A 20,196-nucleotide genomic window follows, 5' to 3' on the forward strand; every position below is an offset into this window, starting at 1 on the left:
TCCTTGTTTGTGAACATTGTGGGTATGACCCTTCCAAAAAGGGCTCCAGTCTGCATTTCGGTGCTCTCTGGTATCTCCAACAGCCTTAAACTTTTTTGTCTGGACCTGTTTTCAAGGTCCAGCACATTTTTGTCTTTTAGTTTGATCACGGTCTACAAATTCATTGATTTGCCTAGCCTGAGTTGCCGCCACAACCTAAACATCAGGAATTCTCTGCTCAGCTTCAGTAGTACTTTTTTTTTTTAAAGTCATGTTTGAGCAATGTCACTGGAAAGGTCAATCGGGTTATCTTCTCAGTGATTTGTCTGTTAGCATTCAATCTAAGTTGCCTCAGATCCGAGTTAAAAGGCGAGGGGGAGCCTCCTCTGTCTCTCCCTCCACACTTGCTGAGTTTCTCACCATTTTAGCAGTGTCCTTCAGTCTACAGCTTAGAGCACTGTGAGGGCAGGGTATACTCATTAGGGGCAGAACTGAAAGCCAAGCTTGGAAGGGTAAGAAAAGTGACACCTAGAACTTGGTATTTAAAAGAGCAGTGTGTTGGTCATAGAAGTGAAAGGGGAGGGAGGACAAAGTGGATGGCGGAGAGCTTAGCGGAGCAATGGGAGGAACAAGCTCAGAAGAGGCAATGAAAGGTGAAGGTCTCAGCTGAAGTGATAAAAAAGGAGGTAGAAGAGTTGAGTGAAGCAAGAGAAGAGAGATGGACAGGAGAAAAGGCAGCAAGACGCCTTGCTGAGGCAAAGAAAAGAGGGCAGTGGGAAGAAGTGTAAGCTGCAGAGCGGAAAATGAGAGACAAGCAAATGGAAGAAGAAAGAAGGGTAAGTGCTGATGGTTATTCTGAGAAAGAATTACACTATTCTAAGGTAGGCTATCGGAAACTACAAACAGAGAGCCAGCACCTGCTCTAAATCCTAGCAGGTTCCCATATCCTTAAACATTTACTGACAAAGGAAACCACAGCCCCCCTTAATTATGAACCTGAGGTTTATAGAGCATGAATTTCCTTACTACCTATGCCTGGAAAAGACCCGGTATCTTATGCCAACTGTAAACCCATATCATTAATTAACACTGACATTAAGATCCAAGCAAAACTATTGGGTAATAGGTGGAAACGATACATTCCCTCATGAATTAACATTTTCTCACGTGGGGTTTGTATCTGGATGGTTTTCCTCAAACCATCTCTGGACTCTCTCCCAACTGCTATGGCAGGTTCGGGACAATAAAAACAAGAAGATACTAATTTCTTTAGATTCTAAGAAAGCTTATAGTGATGACATTCTGGTCACTCTCTCTAATCCGATGACCTCAATACCAGTTCTAATGAGGTGATAAACTTTTTCATATTTTTGGGTTACGAAAGAAATTGGTCTAAATGCGAGGCGATGCCAAAGACTGCGTCTGCAACCAGAGCCTATGTAAGCGCTTCACCCTTTCAATGTTTAATATCACATCTCAAGTATTTTGGAGTCCTTCTTAATCCGGGTTTGCATAACATAGTTAGGGACAATGTGCTTCTCATGTTGGATAAAGTTTAAGATGGAATTTGCCGGGGAGGAGCCAAGATGGCGACCTGAGCGGACGTGCAGCCTCTCGGCACCGCCGGCCCCGGAATCCCGCACCTCAATCCTGCATGTCATCCTGGTGTATCTTGCACCGAAATGTGCGGGAAGCGGGGCTGGTTCTGATGGTGTTCCTCCGACCTTTCCACCCGCCCGGAAACCGACGTTATCGGACGGACCGCCCTGGCCCGGGACCTTTCCTCTTCTGCAGGGCATTGCTGGACCTCGCGTGCTTGGACACGACCGCTCTGCCGCGGGGGCTGGGCGACAGCGAAACATCATCTTCCTCCGCATACAGCCCGGCCACCGCCCGCTGCCAAGAATTGCCTTGTACGCGCTGAGTTGCACGGAACCAGGTGGAAGACGTGCTCTGTCAACGAGTCCTTTGTCCGTGGCCGCCATGATTCTGGTCGGCTCCTATTGTCCCTCTGCCCGACATCGGTGAGCCCCGCTCGGTCTGCCTGACTCGCCGCACTGCCGGCGAATTCCCGATTACGCTGCGGACCGCAGGGGATATAGTGTACCCGGGGAACGACAGCTGTTGATCGGTCGTGCCCTGCGACCCCCTTCCCCCCCCCAGCGCTCCGGTGGACTGAGGGCAAGATGGCGATGCCTGCCTCTCGCCATTGTGCGGACGACTACGCACCCTCATCGTGGAACAGCGAGCCCACTTACGTGCGGGGGGCCGGGGTGCATACTTCCCCCGGGAGTGCAGAACTATGGAAACCACAGCCTGAATGGACATATAAAGACGTGTTGACGACTTTGGGTGAGCTGCGATCGGCGGTGAGGCACAACTACAGTGTACTGGGTGTTAAACTTGATGCGTGTGCCCGTGCTTTATGTCGAGAGCAGGGGGTCCATCCTCGACAAAGTTTTGACTTGGAATTGCTACAATCTATCAGCACGCCGCAGCCTCAGAGTGCTGCTTTGGAGGTTACAGTAGCTATTGCTGCGGCTTGTAACGACTGTTTGCCGCCCACCAGATCTGTCGCTGCTGCATTGTCTCCCCTTTGTTCCGTGCCTGACTGTATGTGTTGTTTCATGGCTTCACAGCCCTGGATGGCAGTTGCCTGTCCTCATGCCTCTTCATCTGCTCCTTTATCACGGACTTTGACCTCCCTGCTCTGTGACTTTTGTCGCTTGGATACATCGGAGAAGCTGGTGACCAGGGGAGGTTCATTTTCTGGGGACAGGCGACGCTCTTTCCAAGTACACGCACTTCCCCCCTCCTCTAGGCGGCCATTTTCCCTCGTCAACCTGGACTGCACTGGACTATCACGGAGAGTGGGTGAGAGGGCGAGCCCCAGATCGGGCCAGGGCTAGGCGGTCCCCTTTGTTTAATTGCTGGGCTGGTGGGTGGAAATTGTGTGAGATCCGACCTCGGCCTGTTTCATTACGAAATGTGAATTGCTCTCCCTAATTGTTAACCTTTTGCTGACTATATTTGTTGCCAATATTGGGGTGGGAAATGTTTATTGGGCCGGTGGTGTTCGTGCATATGTATGACTGGCCCTCTTCTCGGCCTTTCTTGATTCTGCCTGGGGAGTACTCGCAGTGGTGGCCGTGCCTCGAGAAATTTGGACGTTCAGGACAGGGCTGACGGTTCTTTTACTCATTGGTTTTGGTTGCTCGGCTAGCGGAGATCCGGACTGAACTGCAATTTTTTTGTTTATTTTTTTGTTTTATTTTTGTGTTGCTTGCGTTTCAGGTGCTGTCCTTCCCTGCCTACGATTTATTTGATATATCCGGTTCTTTATTCTTCCTGATGTACTGGCGGGGGGTTGTGTCCTGGCCCGGGGTTCTGGGTGTAACAGATTTTGACCCTCTTTTTGTTTCACGTCTTCCAAATTTATTGCTGCATGTTGCGTAGATGGTTTATATGACTGGGATGTCCGGGAGATCCTGATATTGGGTTGGCTCCTCCTCATCTTTTCTTTTTCTGGGAGTTGTGGATTGGTTTATTCTTTCCTCGCTCCCTTCTCTCTGCTGTTAGGGCTTTTTCTTCCTTTTTCTTTTCTTTTTCCCTTTTTCTTTCTTCCTTTCTTGTCTATATTTCGGGTTCCTTAGTGGGCGACAGACACTCTGCCGGGGGGGGGGTAGGCCGTAGCCTCCGCATTGCTGTAGGGTGGGGGGAGGGTTTTAGTTTTTGTCATTTAGTTTCTATGGGCCTTATTTACTATTTTTCTGCGCTTTTCTTTACCTGTTTCTTTTCTGGGTCCGCGATAGGGGTTAGTGGGGGGGGTGGCACAGTTGGGGGTACGTAAATCCTGGTTGCTGCTTTTGTAGTTTTCTTTGTACCGCCATTTTGTCCGTTGTATTCACCTCCGTTGTTGTTTTTTGTATTGATGCCGCCTGCTCATGTAATGTGGCTAGTGTACGGGCTCAGTATTCCTTTGTTCTTATTCTTACTTGAATTATTTCGATCAGAAAACTTTAAAATGTAACCTTCATTGTTCCTTCTCCCCGGCGCCATGCGTCTCTTCACTGTAATGTCCATTGATTTTTGCTAATTTACCTGATTCCGCTGAGGGACTGTTTTGCTTGCATTTGTGCGTTAAAGTATCGTGTCCGACCTGACGGTTGTGGGCCCGTATTTGTTCTTTTCATGCACAATAAAGGTTTTAAAAAAAAAAAAAAAAAAGATGGAATTTGCCTTCTGGTCTAAATTGCAATTGTCTATGTGGGGTAAAATCCAAATTGTAAAAATTAATATTATACCTAGATTCAGGGATGTCTTCAGCATGCTCCCCTGATGGTGCTGACCTCTACCCTCAGAGAGATTGATAGGGCTATACGGAGATTTGCCTGGTAGGATAGTCGACAACAACTGAAAGCGTCCAAACTTTATGCCACCCCCATACTGAATCGTACTTGTTGGCTTACCAATTGGCACAGACTATTTATATGTTCAATACACACAGGGAGGTGCAGACATGGCAAGGTATAGAATGACATCTCCTTGGTACATCTTCTGACTTTACACTCTTATACACGGACCTCTCCCGGTCATGTCATGCGACCAATCCCATTCTGAATGACTCTCAGCCTGTTCTGAATGCCTCCCAGCAGGGTTAGTGTTGAACACTCATTACCGGCTATCTCACAATGGATCCATTCTCAGACTCCTATTCGGAGAAACAAAAAGATTCAAGTTGAGGATGTTGAAATAGAACGGTCACTGTAGTTGACTAAGGAGATATGTTATCTTGATGTATTGACACCGGATGGTGATTTACTCCTGTTTCCAGTCTTTGCACAAAAATATGACTTGCCTCCCTCCCAACAGTGGCAGTACACACAGTCGTCCCACAACCTTAAAGCCACTCTGGGGAATAGGCCTTGGGCTCTCTCTGTGATGATATCCTGCAATATATTATGAGATAAAAAGCTCACAGAGGCATTATATCTGGGTTACATCTGACACTGATTGAAGCCTTTTTTTGTTTAATAAGATGCAGCATCCCAGCGTCGATGGTGGTCCACAAGGCTTGGGATAGACTTTGCGGATGATGACTGGCTTGAAATCATGTAGACCCATGACAAGACAGTGACGAAAGGCACTATTTAAATTCAGTTATTATAACGTTTTACACCAATGGCATTAGGCCCTGGCCAGACTTTTCAGAGCACACATGACACGGGATCCAACCTGCTGGAGGTGTCCTACACCACTCTGTGATATAGCCATATATAGTAGTGTGGGACTGTGTGATGCTACCAACCTTCTAGAGGGAGGCTTGGAACTTGAGTAAAACGAATCTAGGGGTCTCTCTCTTATTGACTGGTAGAATAGCCCTCCAACACGACACATCACCACAGCCCCAGTGCCTCACCATGTGAACAGCTCCATCAGTTGGCAAAGTGGGTTTTTTGCATAACTGGAATTGAATGTCTTACCGCTATATTGAAATTGACTGACTGACATGAATGCTGTGGCCTCTTATGAAAACGTAATTTACCTGCTCTAAATCCTAGCAGGTTCCCATATCCTTAAACATTTACTGACAAAGGAAACCACAGCCCCCCTTAATTATGAACCTGAGGTTTATAGAGCATGAATTTCCTTACTACCTATGCCTGGAAAAGACCCGGTATCTTATGCCAACTGTAAACCCATATCATTAATTAACACTGACATTAAGATCCAAGCAAAACTATTGGGTAATAGGTGGAAACGATACATTCCCTCATGAATTAACATTTTCTCACGTGGGGTTTGTATCTGGATGGTTTTCCTCAAACCATCTCTGGACTCTCTCCCAACTGCTATGGCAGGTTCGGGACAATAAAAACAAGAAGATACTAATTTCTTTAGATTCTAAGAAAGCTTATAGTGATGACATTCTGGTCACTCTCTCTAATCCGATGACCTCAATACCAGTTCTAATGAGGTGATAAACTTTTTCATATTTTTGGGTTACGAAAGAAATTGGTCTAAATGCGAGGCGATGCCAAAGACTGCGTCTGCAACCAGAGCCTATGTAAGCGCTTCACCCTTTCAATGTTTAATATCACATCTCAAGTATTTTGGAGTCCTTCTTAATCCGGGTTTGCATAACATAGTTAGGGACAATGTGCTTCTCATGTTGGATAAAGTTTAAGATGGAATTTGCCGGGGAGGAGCCAAGATGGCGACCTGAGCGGACGTGCAGCCTCTCGGCACCGCCGGCCCCGGAATCCCGCACCTCAATCCTGCATGTCATCCTGGTGTATCTTGCACCGAAATGTGCGGGAAGCGGGGCTGGTTCTGATGGTGTTCCTCCGACCTTTCCACCCGCCCGGAAACCGACGTTATCGGACGGACCGCCCTGGCCCGGGACCTTTCCTCTTCTGCAGGGCATTGCTGGACCTCGCGTGCTTGGACACGACCGCTCTGCCGCGGGGGCTGGGCGACAGCGAAACATCATCTTCCTCCGCATACAGCCCGGCCACCGCCCGCTGCCAAGAATTGCCTTGTACGCGCTGAGTTGCACGGAACCAGGTGGAAGACGTGCTCTGTCAACGAGTCCTTTGTCCGTGGCCGCCATGATTCTGGTCGGCTCCTATTGTCCCTCTGCCCGACATCGGTGAGCCCCGCTCGGTCTGCCTGACTCGCCGCACTGCCGGCGAATTCCCGATTACGCTGCGGACCGCAGGGGATATAGTGTACCCGGGGAACGACAGCTGTTGATCGGTCGTGCCCTGCGACCCCCTTCCCCCCCCCAGCGCTCCGGTGGACTGAGGGCAAGATGGCGATGCCTGCCTCTCGCCATTGTGCGGACGACTACGCACCCTCATCGTGGAACAGCGAGCCCACTTACGTGCGGGGGGCCGGGGTGCATACTTCCCCCGGGAGTGCAGAACTATGGAAACCACAGCCTGAATGGACATATAAAGACGTGTTGACGACTTTGGGTGAGCTGCGATCGGCGGTGAGGCACAACTACAGTGTACTGGGTGTTAAACTTGATGCGTGTGCCCGTGCTTTATGTCGAGAGCAGGGGGTCCATCCTCGACAAAGTTTTGACTTGGAATTGCTACAATCTATCAGCACGCCGCAGCCTCAGAGTGCTGCTTTGGAGGTTACAGTAGCTATTGCTGCGGCTTGTAACGACTGTTTGCCGCCCACCAGATCTGTCGCTGCTGCATTGTCTCCCCTTTGTTCCGTGCCTGACTGTATGTGTTGTTTCATGGCTTCACAGCCCTGGATGGCAGTTGCCTGTCCTCATGCCTCTTCATCTGCTCCTTTATCACGGACTTTGACCTCCCTGCTCTGTGACTTTTGTCGCTTGGATACATCGGAGAAGCTGGTGACCAGGGGAGGTTCATTTTCTGGGGACAGGCGACGCTCTTTCCAAGTACACGCACTTCCCCCCTCCTCTAGGCGGCCATTTTCCCTCGTCAACCTGGACTGCACTGGACTATCACGGAGAGTGGGTGAGAGGGCGAGCCCCAGATCGGGCCAGGGCTAGGCGGTCCCCTTTGTTTAATTGCTGGGCTGGTGGGTGGAAATTGTGTGAGATCCGACCTCGGCCTGTTTCATTACGAAATGTGAATTGCTCTCCCTAATTGTTAACCTTTTGCTGACTATATTTGTTGCCAATATTGGGGTGGGAAATGTTTATTGGGCCGGTGGTGTTCGTGCATATGTATGACTGGCCCTCTTCTCGGCCTTTCTTGATTCTGCCTGGGGAGTACTCGCAGTGGTGGCCGTGCCTCGAGAAATTTGGACGTTCAGGACAGGGCTGACGGTTCTTTTACTCATTGGTTTTGGTTGCTCGGCTAGCGGAGATCCGGACTGAACTGCAATTTTTTTGTTTATTTTTTTGTTTTATTTTTGTGTTGCTTGCGTTTCAGGTGCTGTCCTTCCCTGCCTACGATTTATTTGATATATCCGGTTCTTTATTCTTCCTGATGTACTGGCGGGGGGTTGTGTCCTGGCCCGGGGTTCTGGGTGTAACAGATTTTGACCCTCTTTTTGTTTCACGTCTTCCAAATTTATTGCTGCATGTTGCGTAGATGGTTTATATGACTGGGATGTCCGGGAGATCCTGATATTGGGTTGGCTCCTCCTCATCTTTTCTTTTTCTGGGAGTTGTGGATTGGTTTATTCTTTCCTCGCTCCCTTCTCTCTGCTGTTAGGGCTTTTTCTTCCTTTTTCTTTTCTTTTTCCCTTTTTCTTTCTTCCTTTCTTGTCTATATTTCGGGTTCCTTAGTGGGCGACAGACACTCTGCCGGGGGGGGGGTAGGCCGTAGCCTCCGCATTGCTGTAGGGTGGGGGGAGGGTTTTAGTTTTTGTCATTTAGTTTCTATGGGCCTTATTTACTATTTTTCTGCGCTTTTCTTTACCTGTTTCTTTTCTGGGTCCGCGATAGGGGTTAGTGGGGGGGGTGGCACAGTTGGGGGTACGTAAATCCTGGTTGCTGCTTTTGTAGTTTTCTTTGTACCGCCATTTTGTCCGTTGTATTCACCTCCGTTGTTGTTTTTTGTATTGATGCCGCCTGCTCATGTAATGTGGCTAGTGTACGGGCTCAGTATTCCTTTGTTCTTATTCTTACTTGAATTATTTCGATCAGAAAACTTTAAAATGTAACCTTCATTGTTCCTTCTCCCCGGCGCCATGCGTCTCTTCACTGTAATGTCCATTGATTTTTGCTAATTTACCTGATTCCGCTGAGGGACTGTTTTGCTTGCATTTGTGCGTTAAAGTATCGTGTCCGACCTGACGGTTGTGGGCCCGTATTTGTTCTTTTCATGCACAATAAAGGTTTTAAAAAAAAAAAAAAAAAAGATGGAATTTGCCTTCTGGTCTAAATTGCAATTGTCTATGTGGGGTAAAATCCAAATTGTAAAAATTAATATTATACCTAGATTCAGGGATGTCTTCAGCATGCTCCCCTGATGGTGCTGACCTCTACCCTCAGAGAGATTGATAGGGCTATACGGAGATTTGCCTGGTAGGATAGTCGACAACAACTGAAAGCGTCCAAACTTTATGCCACCCCCATACTGAATCGTACTTGTTGGCTTACCAATTGGCACAGACTATTTATATGTTCAATACACACAGGGAGGTGCAGACATGGCAAGGTATAGAATGACATCTCCTTGGTACATCTTCTGACTTTACACTCTTATACACGGACCTCTCCCGGTCATGTCATGCGACCAATCCCATTCTGAATGACTCTCAGCCTGTTCTGAATGCCTCCCAGCAGGGTTAGTGTTGAACACTCATTACCGGCTATCTCACAATGGATCCATTCTCAGACTCCTATTCGGAGAAACAAAAAGATTCAAGTTGAGGATGTTGAAATAGAACGGTCACTGTAGTTGACTAAGGAGATATGTTATCTTGATGTATTGACACCGGATGGTGATTTACTCCTGTTTCCAGTCTTTGCACAAAAATATGACTTGCCTCCCTCCCAACAGTGGCAGTACACACAGTCGTCCCACAACCTTAAAGCCACTCTGGGGAATAGGCCTTGGGCTCTCTCTGTGATGATATCCTGCAATATATTATGAGATAAAAAGCTCACAGAGGCATTATATCTGGGTTACATCTGACACTGATTGAAGCCTTTTTTTGTTTAATAAGATGCAGCATCCCAGCGTCGATGGTGGTCCACAAGGCTTGGGATAGACTTTGCGGATGATGACTGGCTTGAAATCATGTAGACCCATGACAAGACAGTGACGAAAGGCACTATTTAAATTCAGTTATTATAACGTTTTACACCAATGGCATTAGGCCCTGGCCAGACTTTTCAGAGCACACATGACACGGGATCCAACCTGCTGGAGGTGTCCTACACCACTCTGTGATATAGCCATATATAGTAGTGTGGGACTGTGTGATGCTACCAACCTTCTAGAGGGAGGCTTGGAACTTGAGTAAAACGAATCTAGGGGTCTCTCTCTTATTGACTGGTAGAATAGCCCTCCAACACGACACATCACCACAGCCCCAGTGCCTCACCATGTGAACAGCTCCATCAGTTGGCAAAGTGGGTTTTTTGCATAACTGGAATTGAATGTCTTACCGCTATATTGAAATTGACTGACTGACATGAATGCTGTGGCCTCTTATGAAAACGTAATTTACAAACTGGATGATTGCCTGCAACAGTTCGAGGAGATGTGGGGTCCATTTCTGGCTGCTTAAGGTGTACGTAAATACACATCCCGCCCGCTGTTTAAAAAAAAATATGTATATATATTATTGGAGTACAAGGATACAGAGAGCAATTTGGATGCGTAAATCTGCATCAACATTTACATGTTGCAGTTTACCATCCCTGGTTTCAGAGAAGGCAGAGAGAGTCATAGTCAAACGGTCTCCATGTACATTTTCCTTTTTGTAAAGCAATACAAAACAAAGTTAGTACGTGAAACCTACAATAATACCAACCTCCCCGTCTAAGTTATTAGGATAACTAGAGGGTCGCCTTCAATCCCAGTATATAACCATTCAAGGTACATGTTTCCTACAGTACTGACTGGGAACCCTAACAGGTCCTTCAGTGCCATTCCCACCACGTCTAGCAGATGTAGAAACATCTTGTCGTGTATGCAGGTAAAGCTATACTGGTCAGGAGAAGTATTGTGGGGTATACGTGTCTCAGCTTTGACACTATCCGTGAATCGCTCCAGTATCAAATCCCATGCCTGGACTATTAAGTATTTCCGCAGACGACCTCGCTCTATCCTATGTTGTAGTGTACTCTCTGTCTGGCTCCAACTGATCACCGAGCATGCCCAGGCCATTGAGGAGGGGGCAGCTGTTTGCTCCCAGCGTACCATAATATGTTTAGCCATAAAGAGGGCCAGGGCCAGGAACCTGAGTCCAGGTTTTTCCGTGACAGGGTGGGGAAAAAGTCCTTGGAGTACTCCACCGGTGAGGTAGGTACTCGGACTTTAATTGGGTAGGACAGCATTTTTGTTATTCAAGCCCAATAATCGGACAACAGGGGACATGTTTAGAGCATATGGAGAAGGACCGCATCCATGAGGGAGCACGGAGGCTACTAATGCTCGTGCTGTGCCAGGGAAGATTTTATTAATCCAGACCGGTGTGAGGTAAGCCCTATATAAAATGTAAAGTTTAATGTATTATAGCAGCCCCCTCCGGATACTTTATGAAGGTTTTTTAGTATCTTAACCTATTTTGTATCGTGGAATGGTCTGGTCAATTAATTCTCCCATGCTTGTCGAAGGGATAACTGTGAGAAGTCAATCTGTTGTAAGAACACTCTGTATAACCACCGTCTCAGTTTTCCTCACATGCTATATCACAGTGTCGGGGGATCTGATGTCGGATGTGGAATAGTGTGAAGAAAAACTGTAATATGCGCTCATGTGAGGAATTGACCAGGCGGTGGTTCACAGTCCATTATCAGCGCCTGGAAGTCCATCAGCTTTCAATTTAAGAACAGGTCCCCAACTGTGGAGAGCCTAGCAGCATGCCAGTGCTGATGATGCCCCAGCCGAAAGCATCCCATTGTAGTCCGCATGCCTAGAAGAAGAACAGCTGGAGCAAAAGAACCGCCCCAGATGTTACTCTATGGTCGCGGGCCGGGAAGGCGAAGATGACCACATAAGGGCCTGCGATGGACACCTTCCAAGAGTGGGGGTCAGCAGGAGCTGGAGGAAAAAAGCCAGCAATTGGGTGGCGTGCTTTGAATCGCCCAGTGCGGTAGCAGGGGCCTGGATATGGGAGAGGTCATAAGCAAGGGCAACAGTGACCTTCTGCACAATTAACCTCTCTACAGGACAGCCCACCCACATCAGAATGTGGGTGTCGCAGGCTCAAAGGAATTGTGAGAAGGGGCAGCAGAGACAGCACACAAAGGCAACCACAAAAAATCAGTGGCCCAATAGAAAGAGTGGCTCAAACAGGGTCCTTTGGATGCCTCATGGCTGGGGCAATGGGAGCAGGCGATTGGTCAGTGTCCTGGGGATACATCACCGCAGGGGCACTGGGAGCAAGCGATTGGTCAGCATAGGTCAGGTTCAGGCGGACACAGCACTTGCAGCCTGGGCTGTACGTGACGGTCATCCACACAGATCGCAGTAGCAAGAGAAGCCTAGAAGCCGCAAACACTAGACACCTGCTAAGGGGCCATCGCGCATAGTGGTACAAGTCATGCTGTCAAAGTAATCGTGGGGACAATGACTGTGTAAATACTGTCCATTATTCTTTATGATTCCAACGACCAAGTAATGTGTTTTATGATGAACCATGTGTTACACGAGATATAATAAACTGCGGCCGATTTGCACCATAAGTGGTTTCTGTGTACTCAATAAAGTATAAGGGGAACAGGTCGGCCAGGAAGGACAAGGACCACTCGCATGTCTGGGAGGGGTTTTAATCCCATATAGGCATGCAGGCACTGCCCGGAGCAGTTCAGTCCAGCGTACAAGGGGAACAGCAAATAGTTCAAAAGCCCATCTGTGTATTCTGCCATCGTGCATCCAGTCTTGTATAGGGACCACCTGAAATGCCAACGAGTTACCCACTGAAGCTGGGCAGTGAGGTAAGTTCGGGAGGGCTAGCCCACCTGTAGCTACTGGAGGTTTTAGCATAGCAAGCGAGACCCACCGGCTTCCGGTGCCCCAAAGTAGTCAGCTGTGAATCTAACTGTTCAAAGAAGGATCATGGGAGGTAGAGGGGAAGGTCAGAGAAATATTAAAGAAATTGGGGTAGCACCACCATTTTCACCACCATGACCATTTTTTGACAGTGGTAAGGACGACCAAAATGTAATTTGCGACCTAAGTGTTTGCAGCGCCATGCCTGAGTTTCCATTGCGTAAATCTACTGGGGTATGATGGAAATCATTTCCAAGGTTTCGGAACTGTCCAGTTCAAACCGTATCCCTACCTGCATTTTGTAGGGGAAAAATGCAGGACTTTGCCCACTTCACCCTAAGTCTTGATATTGTCACAATTTCAGAGCGGACCTGTGTTAAGGCGGATAAATCAGTGTCACTGTCTCAAATGTATAACAGTAGGGTATCCGCATATAATGAAACCGCATGTGTCACACCACAGACTGGCATCCCCTGGGCTGCCCCAAACAGGCGCAGCAATGCCACCTGAGGTTCCATGGCCAAGGTGACAAGCAGCGGCGAAAGGGGGTAGCCCTGTTGGGTGCCTCTACACACGGGCCATGAGTCCAAAATGCATTTCTCAGTCCTCCCCCTAGCCATTGATGTGTATAAAATTTGTATCCATTATCCTCCAGTCACAACATATTCCAAAGAGACACAGCACTTCCCCAGTGCAGGGAGTCAAAAGCCTTTTCCAGATCTAACGCAATACAAGGTGCATTGGGAAGTGGGATGCCGATTCATTTTGAACATGCCATAGCCTACATAAGTTAAGCGTGAGATTGCGGCCCAGCACAAAGCCTGCTTGACCCATATGTATAAGATCACATAATTCTTGAAGCAGATGACATGCGAGTAGTTTTGTTAAGATCTTGTAGTCAGTGTTTAGGATGGATAGCAGGCGGTATGATGCTAGGTCTGTAGGGTCTTTACGAGGCTTTAATATAGTAGAGATGATCACAGCATTTACCGCTGGCGGAAACATGCCCTCAGAGTTCATAACGTCATAATATGCCGCTAATTTGGGAGCCAGGAAAGGAGAAAATTTAGTGTAAAATTCATCCGTCAGACCACCTGTACCAGGGACCTTCCCCGGAGGCAAGTCTTTCAAAAGCCACAGTATCTCATGGGTCGTAATGGGAGTGTCTAGCGTCACTCCGGCCACCTGCGATAGTCTGGGAAGGGTGATATGAGTGGTAAAGCGAACAACTAACTCCTCAAGTAGTGGGGAGGGGCAGTGTACAGTGCTTTATAACAGCCAAAGAAGGCAGCAGTAATGGCAGTCTGCGTATAGTTTGTGCCCCCCCGCCGGCAGGGTGATAGTAAGCGGGGTAGACCGACCATGCGCAGAGGGAAGAGTCTTGCCAGCTCGAGCTCCATAAGTAGAATGGTCATGACAGTAAAGAAGCTGTCAAAGTAGTGAGTCGGGGCTTCTTGCAGTTCTTCCATCTTGTCCATTGAGAACCCCATGGTGCATTTTAGCTTCCGTAGAGAGGCTTCAGCTTTCAGAATGTCTCGGGCCAGACTCTACATATGCCCACTGCTGTTCTTATACACAACTCTCTTGTGACAACCTTAAAAGCTTCCTATTCCACCAATAGGGGATGAAGCAGTACCTGCATTTTCCTCAATAAAGTTTATGAGCCAGGGAATAGAAGAAAAATTCTCGCTGTGTTGGGTATTTTAGGCTCCATGTATCGACAAGAGCCCAGTGTGTCAACCCCTGTCGGAGCATTTTGGAGTTGTGTAATACAGGGGATTGCAGCAGAGAAGGTGTCGACCGATCAAGTTGTGCATCTAATACTACATTAAAATCTCTGTCTATGAATCACAGGGCATTGGGACAGTCTGTTATAAGATTTGTTAAGTAAGACCAAAATGCCAATTGATCAGTATGGCAGAATATATAATTCCCACATCGTGCAAGTGGCCATTTAAGACCCCTTGGACAAAGACAAGTCAGTGTCAGTGTGTACTATGTCTACTCTAAAGGGTACACCAGCTCCAACCCATAACACTGTTACTCTGGCATAGGCGAAGGACCCCATACCAAACACCTGGCCCCTCCACTTAGCCCGGAGCTGGGTTACCTTCTTGGCGGTCAGATGGGTCTCCTTCTTATCCCTCCCCCTCTTACCGTGTTTATATATTTAGTTGCCTCAATGCGACTCATCCTTGGGAAACGAGACCTGGGAAAATGTTGCAGATTATTATTAGCTGACCTGTGAGTCATTGGCAATTACATACGTTCTATACATAAGTTTGATTTTGCTGCTGTCACAGTAAGATCCCTTCCCCCAATTGTTCCTTACCCCCTCCGCCCCTGTTTTCCTCTAGCCTTTTGTCAGACCTTACTGGAATTACGCGTGTATAACATTTGGTGGAATGTTCCCATTTGTTGATATGTAAATTGGAATGTGTCAAAATGCTAATAAGGAATTGAAATCCTAACAGCAGACGAGTGGAGGGGCTGAACCAGTCATGTTTAGACCTAGATTTATACTGGCAACACCCAGATGTCAGCAGGAAGTGCTTAGTGTAATTGGGAGCTTTCCTCTAAGTGAAGTGAATGAGAGCGAATGGCTGAGGAGAGGAATACATATGTGAGGAGAGGCGGAGAGAAAGCAAAGGAGGGAAATGACTTGCAGGTAGAAGGCTAGAGGTAAGAGTGGTAACCAACTTGAGCATGATGGGCCCAAAAAGGGTGGAGTTGTGAAACGTGAAGGAGGAGAAAGGGTTGAGGGGAATATAAAGAGAGACCAAGGGAACAAGATTTATGAATGGCTAGAGTAAAAGAAAATTCTGATGAAAGTAAAGGAGAGTAGTAGGAGAGGACAGAAAGTGTCAGTGGCTAAAGGAAGAAAGATCTTTTAGAGAAGAAAGGCAAAAGATATGAGACGAAAAAGATGAATGGATGAATAATGAAGACAGAGGAGACTGGTTATGCTTGGTGGATTAAATAGGGGTATAAGGCCTAAGCCTAAGGGGAGAAAGATGCGAAGAGAAAATCAGATAAGGGAGGAGATGAAAGAATACATATGCATTTAGAAGAAATAGAACTGGGTGAGAATGTAATTAAATTGAGCACTTTTTTGATATTTGAGCACTTCTATTTCAATCTAAAGTTGTGGTGAGGACAAGATGGAGAAAGGCGCAGAGAGGACAATGATCAAGGAAGGGAAATGATTGTGTACTGGATTGTTAGAGAGAGTAGTCATTCCAGGGAAGATGGAAATCAGGATAAAAATGTGTGATGAAGAAAGACGTAGAAGAGCAAAGCTGGTAGAATAAAGTTGAGAATAATGTCTTTCTAAAGAAGAGGGGTGGGAGTACTGTGGAGAGAAGAGACCGAGAAGAAAATGATGGGGGGAGAAGCACTAAGGAAGAGGCTAGGACAAGGAGGAAATACTCTGAAGGTATAACTGTGCTGTGGTGGAAGAGAAAGATGAGGGCAATACGAAAGCCTATGTGTCCTCCAAGTAATCTGATGGGTGCATGTCCCTGACACATCATTATGCTTGTACGTTCCACAGGGTACCGTAGCCTGTGACCTATTTATCTTGGCATGTTTTCTGGCAGTATATTTATTTTACCCTGGCACAGTATCATGATGAAAACCTTTTGGCACAAAATTATAATGCCATTCTCATGGTTTGTTTTGTTAATTGAATGTTCCTCATGGCATGATATTCCATCACTTAGTAACCCTGCTATAGTATTCTAACAGTATACAGTTCCTAGTACAGTATATATTGGTATGCTCATACAATATTTCACAGTCATATATAAAATATCATGCCAAGCTATCCCTTTGTAGGAGATATCACAATGGCACTCCTCAAACAAAGCCTACTATTAATCCAACTTGTCTGTGTCTCCAACCTCCTTTTTAGGGAAACCATATTGAGACGTATGAATATGTCAAGCTGCAGATCCTGAGCAACTGGGGTCACCCGGACTACACCTGCATCTACCGTATTCGGGTGCATGGTGATCCAGTGCCTTTCAAAAATCATGCTGTCCCAACCTAACAGAATTGAGGCACAGCAACAAAATGGCTTCCTGCTTTCTGGACAATGCAGAAGGTTAGTCCTCTCTGGAAGATGCAGCGCCATCGAACTTCTGCTGGCAGAGCCATGCAGATTTCCACGTGTTATTAAAATATTTGTTAGGAGTTAATACAAATAATTATATGAGAAAACATATTCTAGAGTGTTAGATATCGATATTAATAAAAATACAAAATTAACAGAGAAAGAGCGTGGCCATGGTTTTTTTTTTCTACTTAAGAGGTATCCATGATAAAGCATTAATAGATTTGCAGTCAGGTAACAAGTATTCGCTTTACCGCAGGTTATTTCAAAGATTCATTCACAAATTTGAGCATCTGCTAGGAGTTGTGATAATTTTTATGTTAAATGTTTAATGCCTTGCCCTAGCTTCTCTGGGGTTAGTTCTCCTAATATATTCTGTAATAATCATTCTCAGGGGTTTCTCAGCAGGTGAAACTCCACCCAATTGGAGGTTCTGTAATTTTGATAAGTTACATGATCTTAGCTAATCTTAAATGCCAATACCCACATGTGCACCTGAGTCAATTGATTTCTAGAAAGACCAAATTCAAGCTTTACTCTTAGTACCTGTGAGGGTTTATACTTTTATTTTGTCTGAAACCTCACATTTTTTGCAAGACTGCTTGAACACCTAATCAAATCTCCAAATACATCAAAGAAGCTCTTAGGACAGACCATTCTCCCTACCCCCACTCCACCTTCACTGGCATACAACTACACTTCTTAACCACTAACAGGGTATTTTATTCTTGTGGTAATGATGGGCACAAGAGCACCTGGGTTGAAATAACATTTATTTCAAGTTATTTTTATTCTTGTTTATATATAATATGCCAGTTAGGCCAAACAAACATTAAACAATCACAGTAATGTTATTCTTAAAAAATCCTACAAAAGTAATAAATTCATCCCACCGCATATGACAGAACTAAAAAACATTTGGGCCGTGGGCCCATATTTATCATTTTTTCACACAGCGCAAGGCAGCAAGCCACCTTGCTGCTCTGCGTAGAAGGGTGCACTTTTGACTGCCTAGCACCAATGCAGGCACGCTTGCGTCATGGTGCAAAGGGGCAGGATTGTTTTGTGAAGGAAGGGACACCTTCTTGCACAAAAACAATCCTGAGAGGCATTTTCCTCTTTCTGTTTACGCTGCAGAAGGAAGCACACGTAGAAAGAGGAAAAAAACGAGGAGAAATAAAGATATTTCTCCTTGTTATGCCTCACCTGGTGAGGCGTAGCATATTGACTCATTCAAAGGTCTCCCACTAATGGTAAATCTGGGAGTGCGCCAAAATCCAAGGGTGGATACCTGGGAACACCCACCCTCCACCAGTGAAACACTTCCCTGGGGCAGATTAACACAAGAAATTGATTTGTAATGCCTTGTATTACTTTAGATTTATCAAGTCATGCAGGGCCACCCGAGATTGGTGGCCTTGCGTGACTTGAAAAATATCACTTAGGTTTTGCTTCATCCTTGCAACCCCTTGCATCGCACAAGGATGACGCAAAACCTTGATAAATCTGTCCCCTTATGGTCACCAATTCCTGACAGAGCCCATCCGAAATACAATATGAGCTGGCTGTATTATGCCAGCCAAAATCTGTAAAATTGTACAAAGGATTCTTTTAAAATATTAAAACTCATTAACTGCCCAACAATTCCTAACCCTACCATTGTAGCTCAAGGAGGGCTCACTTAAACGAAAGGCTAAGAGAATATGTGTCATACGAAATTTCTCACTAAAGAGATCTTATTCTAAGATTGACCAACCCAAAAAGTTTGGTAGGGCCGCAGTACTTTAAAGTGCAAGTAAGAGGTACTACTTCTCATCTCTGGTTTGTTTGTGAGAGCATCCACGAGGATATAATATGCAATTTCAGTGTTTGTTATTGGGCAGAAAAATGCTAGAAAGTCCTAAACTATTCGACTAGGGAGGATTGATGATCTAATACGCCTCAAATGTATAGTTTGTACTTGACTATTCTGTGTTGTGCAGGTCTGCTACAATGTGCAGAGCAAATAAGATTGTAAAATAGTGTTCCTGTGTCCACATTGTGTTTACAAAAGTTGCTATATGTAAGACACTAGGCTGTTGATCTTCGTTTAAAATAATCTTATGCTAATTATTAAGAAAGTAGTGCTGATGAGGGGTACAAAATCTCTGCAATAGTTTAGTAATGGGAATGTCTGTAAATGTCAAATGTACGTTTAACTGTTCTGTGTTGCGCTAATCAGTGTTAAGCGTGTAAGTAATTTGGAAATAGTGGACTGGTTGTTTACAAAGCCTAATTTAGTGTGAACTTATTCGACTGGAAAATGTCTCATACTCTCCCTAACCATTTCAAAAAAATTCCCAAGTTTAAAACATGACCTTACACTTTCACGTCATCAATAATGCCATCAATTCATTTACTTTACAAATCTGAAATTCTCAAAAAACAGGGAGTAGTAATCTCTTTCCCCAAATGAGAAACTATTTGCAAAAAACAATCATATGTAATAGAGTTGCTGTACCAGTCTTACAAAAAGGGCAAGTTGGTACTTCGGAAACCCGCTGTAGGATCCTATTCTTGTTCATACTCCATTTAATGAATGCGGACACTTGCCCAGGTCTTAACTTCAGGGTAGGTCTATTTAACAAAGAAAACCCAAGGATCACTGGGTACCTGGTGTAATAACTATATTATAGCAAACCATGGTTTGCTATAATATAGCAAAGTAATAATCTGTACAATGCAAAGTACCCAAAGACAATTTAATAGATCAAACAAATAAATGAACAAACAAATTAATTTTTAAAGAAAACATGTAGTGGCACAGTGAGTGTGGATAGATTAAAACATGGTCATCTCTATCTGTTTGAAGAGATGCACTCAGGTGATAAATGGTGAAAAAAACATGTATCTGTAAAGCAAGAATAGCAAGGCCCAGCAGCAGAATTCCATATATGCAATCATATAGGGCCAGTGTATTTTAAGGTTGATGGCGTTTTGATCTCGTTATGGATAGTTGGTTCATCATCAGTACTCAAAGAATTGTAAGGCCGACAGAGTCAAGCTGAAGGTAAGTGCACTAGTAGAGGTTGTTGGGGTTCCCAAATAATGAGTTCCATCAGGGGGACAGTGGGAGAGCGCAAGGGTGGGCTTGTTAAGAACCGCGTCCCACAGGAAGAAGAGCGCACTCCCAAATAAGCAGGGCTGCTCCTCACAAAGTGGGAGGCTTCTAGTAATAAGCAGAGATGGATCTGTGCGGTCGGCGCAGGGGCTGCAGTCAGCCAGGAGGATGCAGAAAGTGCCACAGGGATTTAATCAATCCCAGTGGGGAGGTGGAGAAATTCAACAGAGTCCCATAAAATCCTCCCTGCTGATTACTAGCAGATGCTACCTGAGGGCCATGGTAAGGGATCGTCTTCAGCAGACAATGACCAACCAAGGATGAGGAGCAATTTCATAGGC

General features: G+C 45.8%; 1 protein-coding gene across 1 annotated transcript in view; it reads left to right on the top strand.

Annotated features, from left to right (window-relative positions):
• Positions 1 to 16,900, top strand: part of LOC144772924 (uncharacterized) — a 180,047-nt gene extending 163,147 nt beyond the window's left edge. The window contains exon 12 of the mRNA XM_078657624.1: positions 16,555 to 16,900. Coding sequence (XP_078513750.1) covers positions 16,555 to 16,692 — 138 coding nt within the window. The 3' untranslated portion in view covers positions 16,693 to 16,900. The remainder of the gene's footprint in view (positions 1 to 16,554) is intronic.
• Positions 16,901 to 20,196: the final 3,296 nt, after the last annotated feature.

This window comes from Lissotriton helveticus, chromosome 1_1 (assembly GCF_964261635.1).
Source record: "Lissotriton helveticus chromosome 1_1, aLisHel1.1, whole genome shotgun sequence".
In the NCBI taxonomy this organism is placed as follows: domain Eukaryota; kingdom Metazoa; phylum Chordata; class Amphibia; order Caudata; family Salamandridae; genus Lissotriton; species Lissotriton helveticus.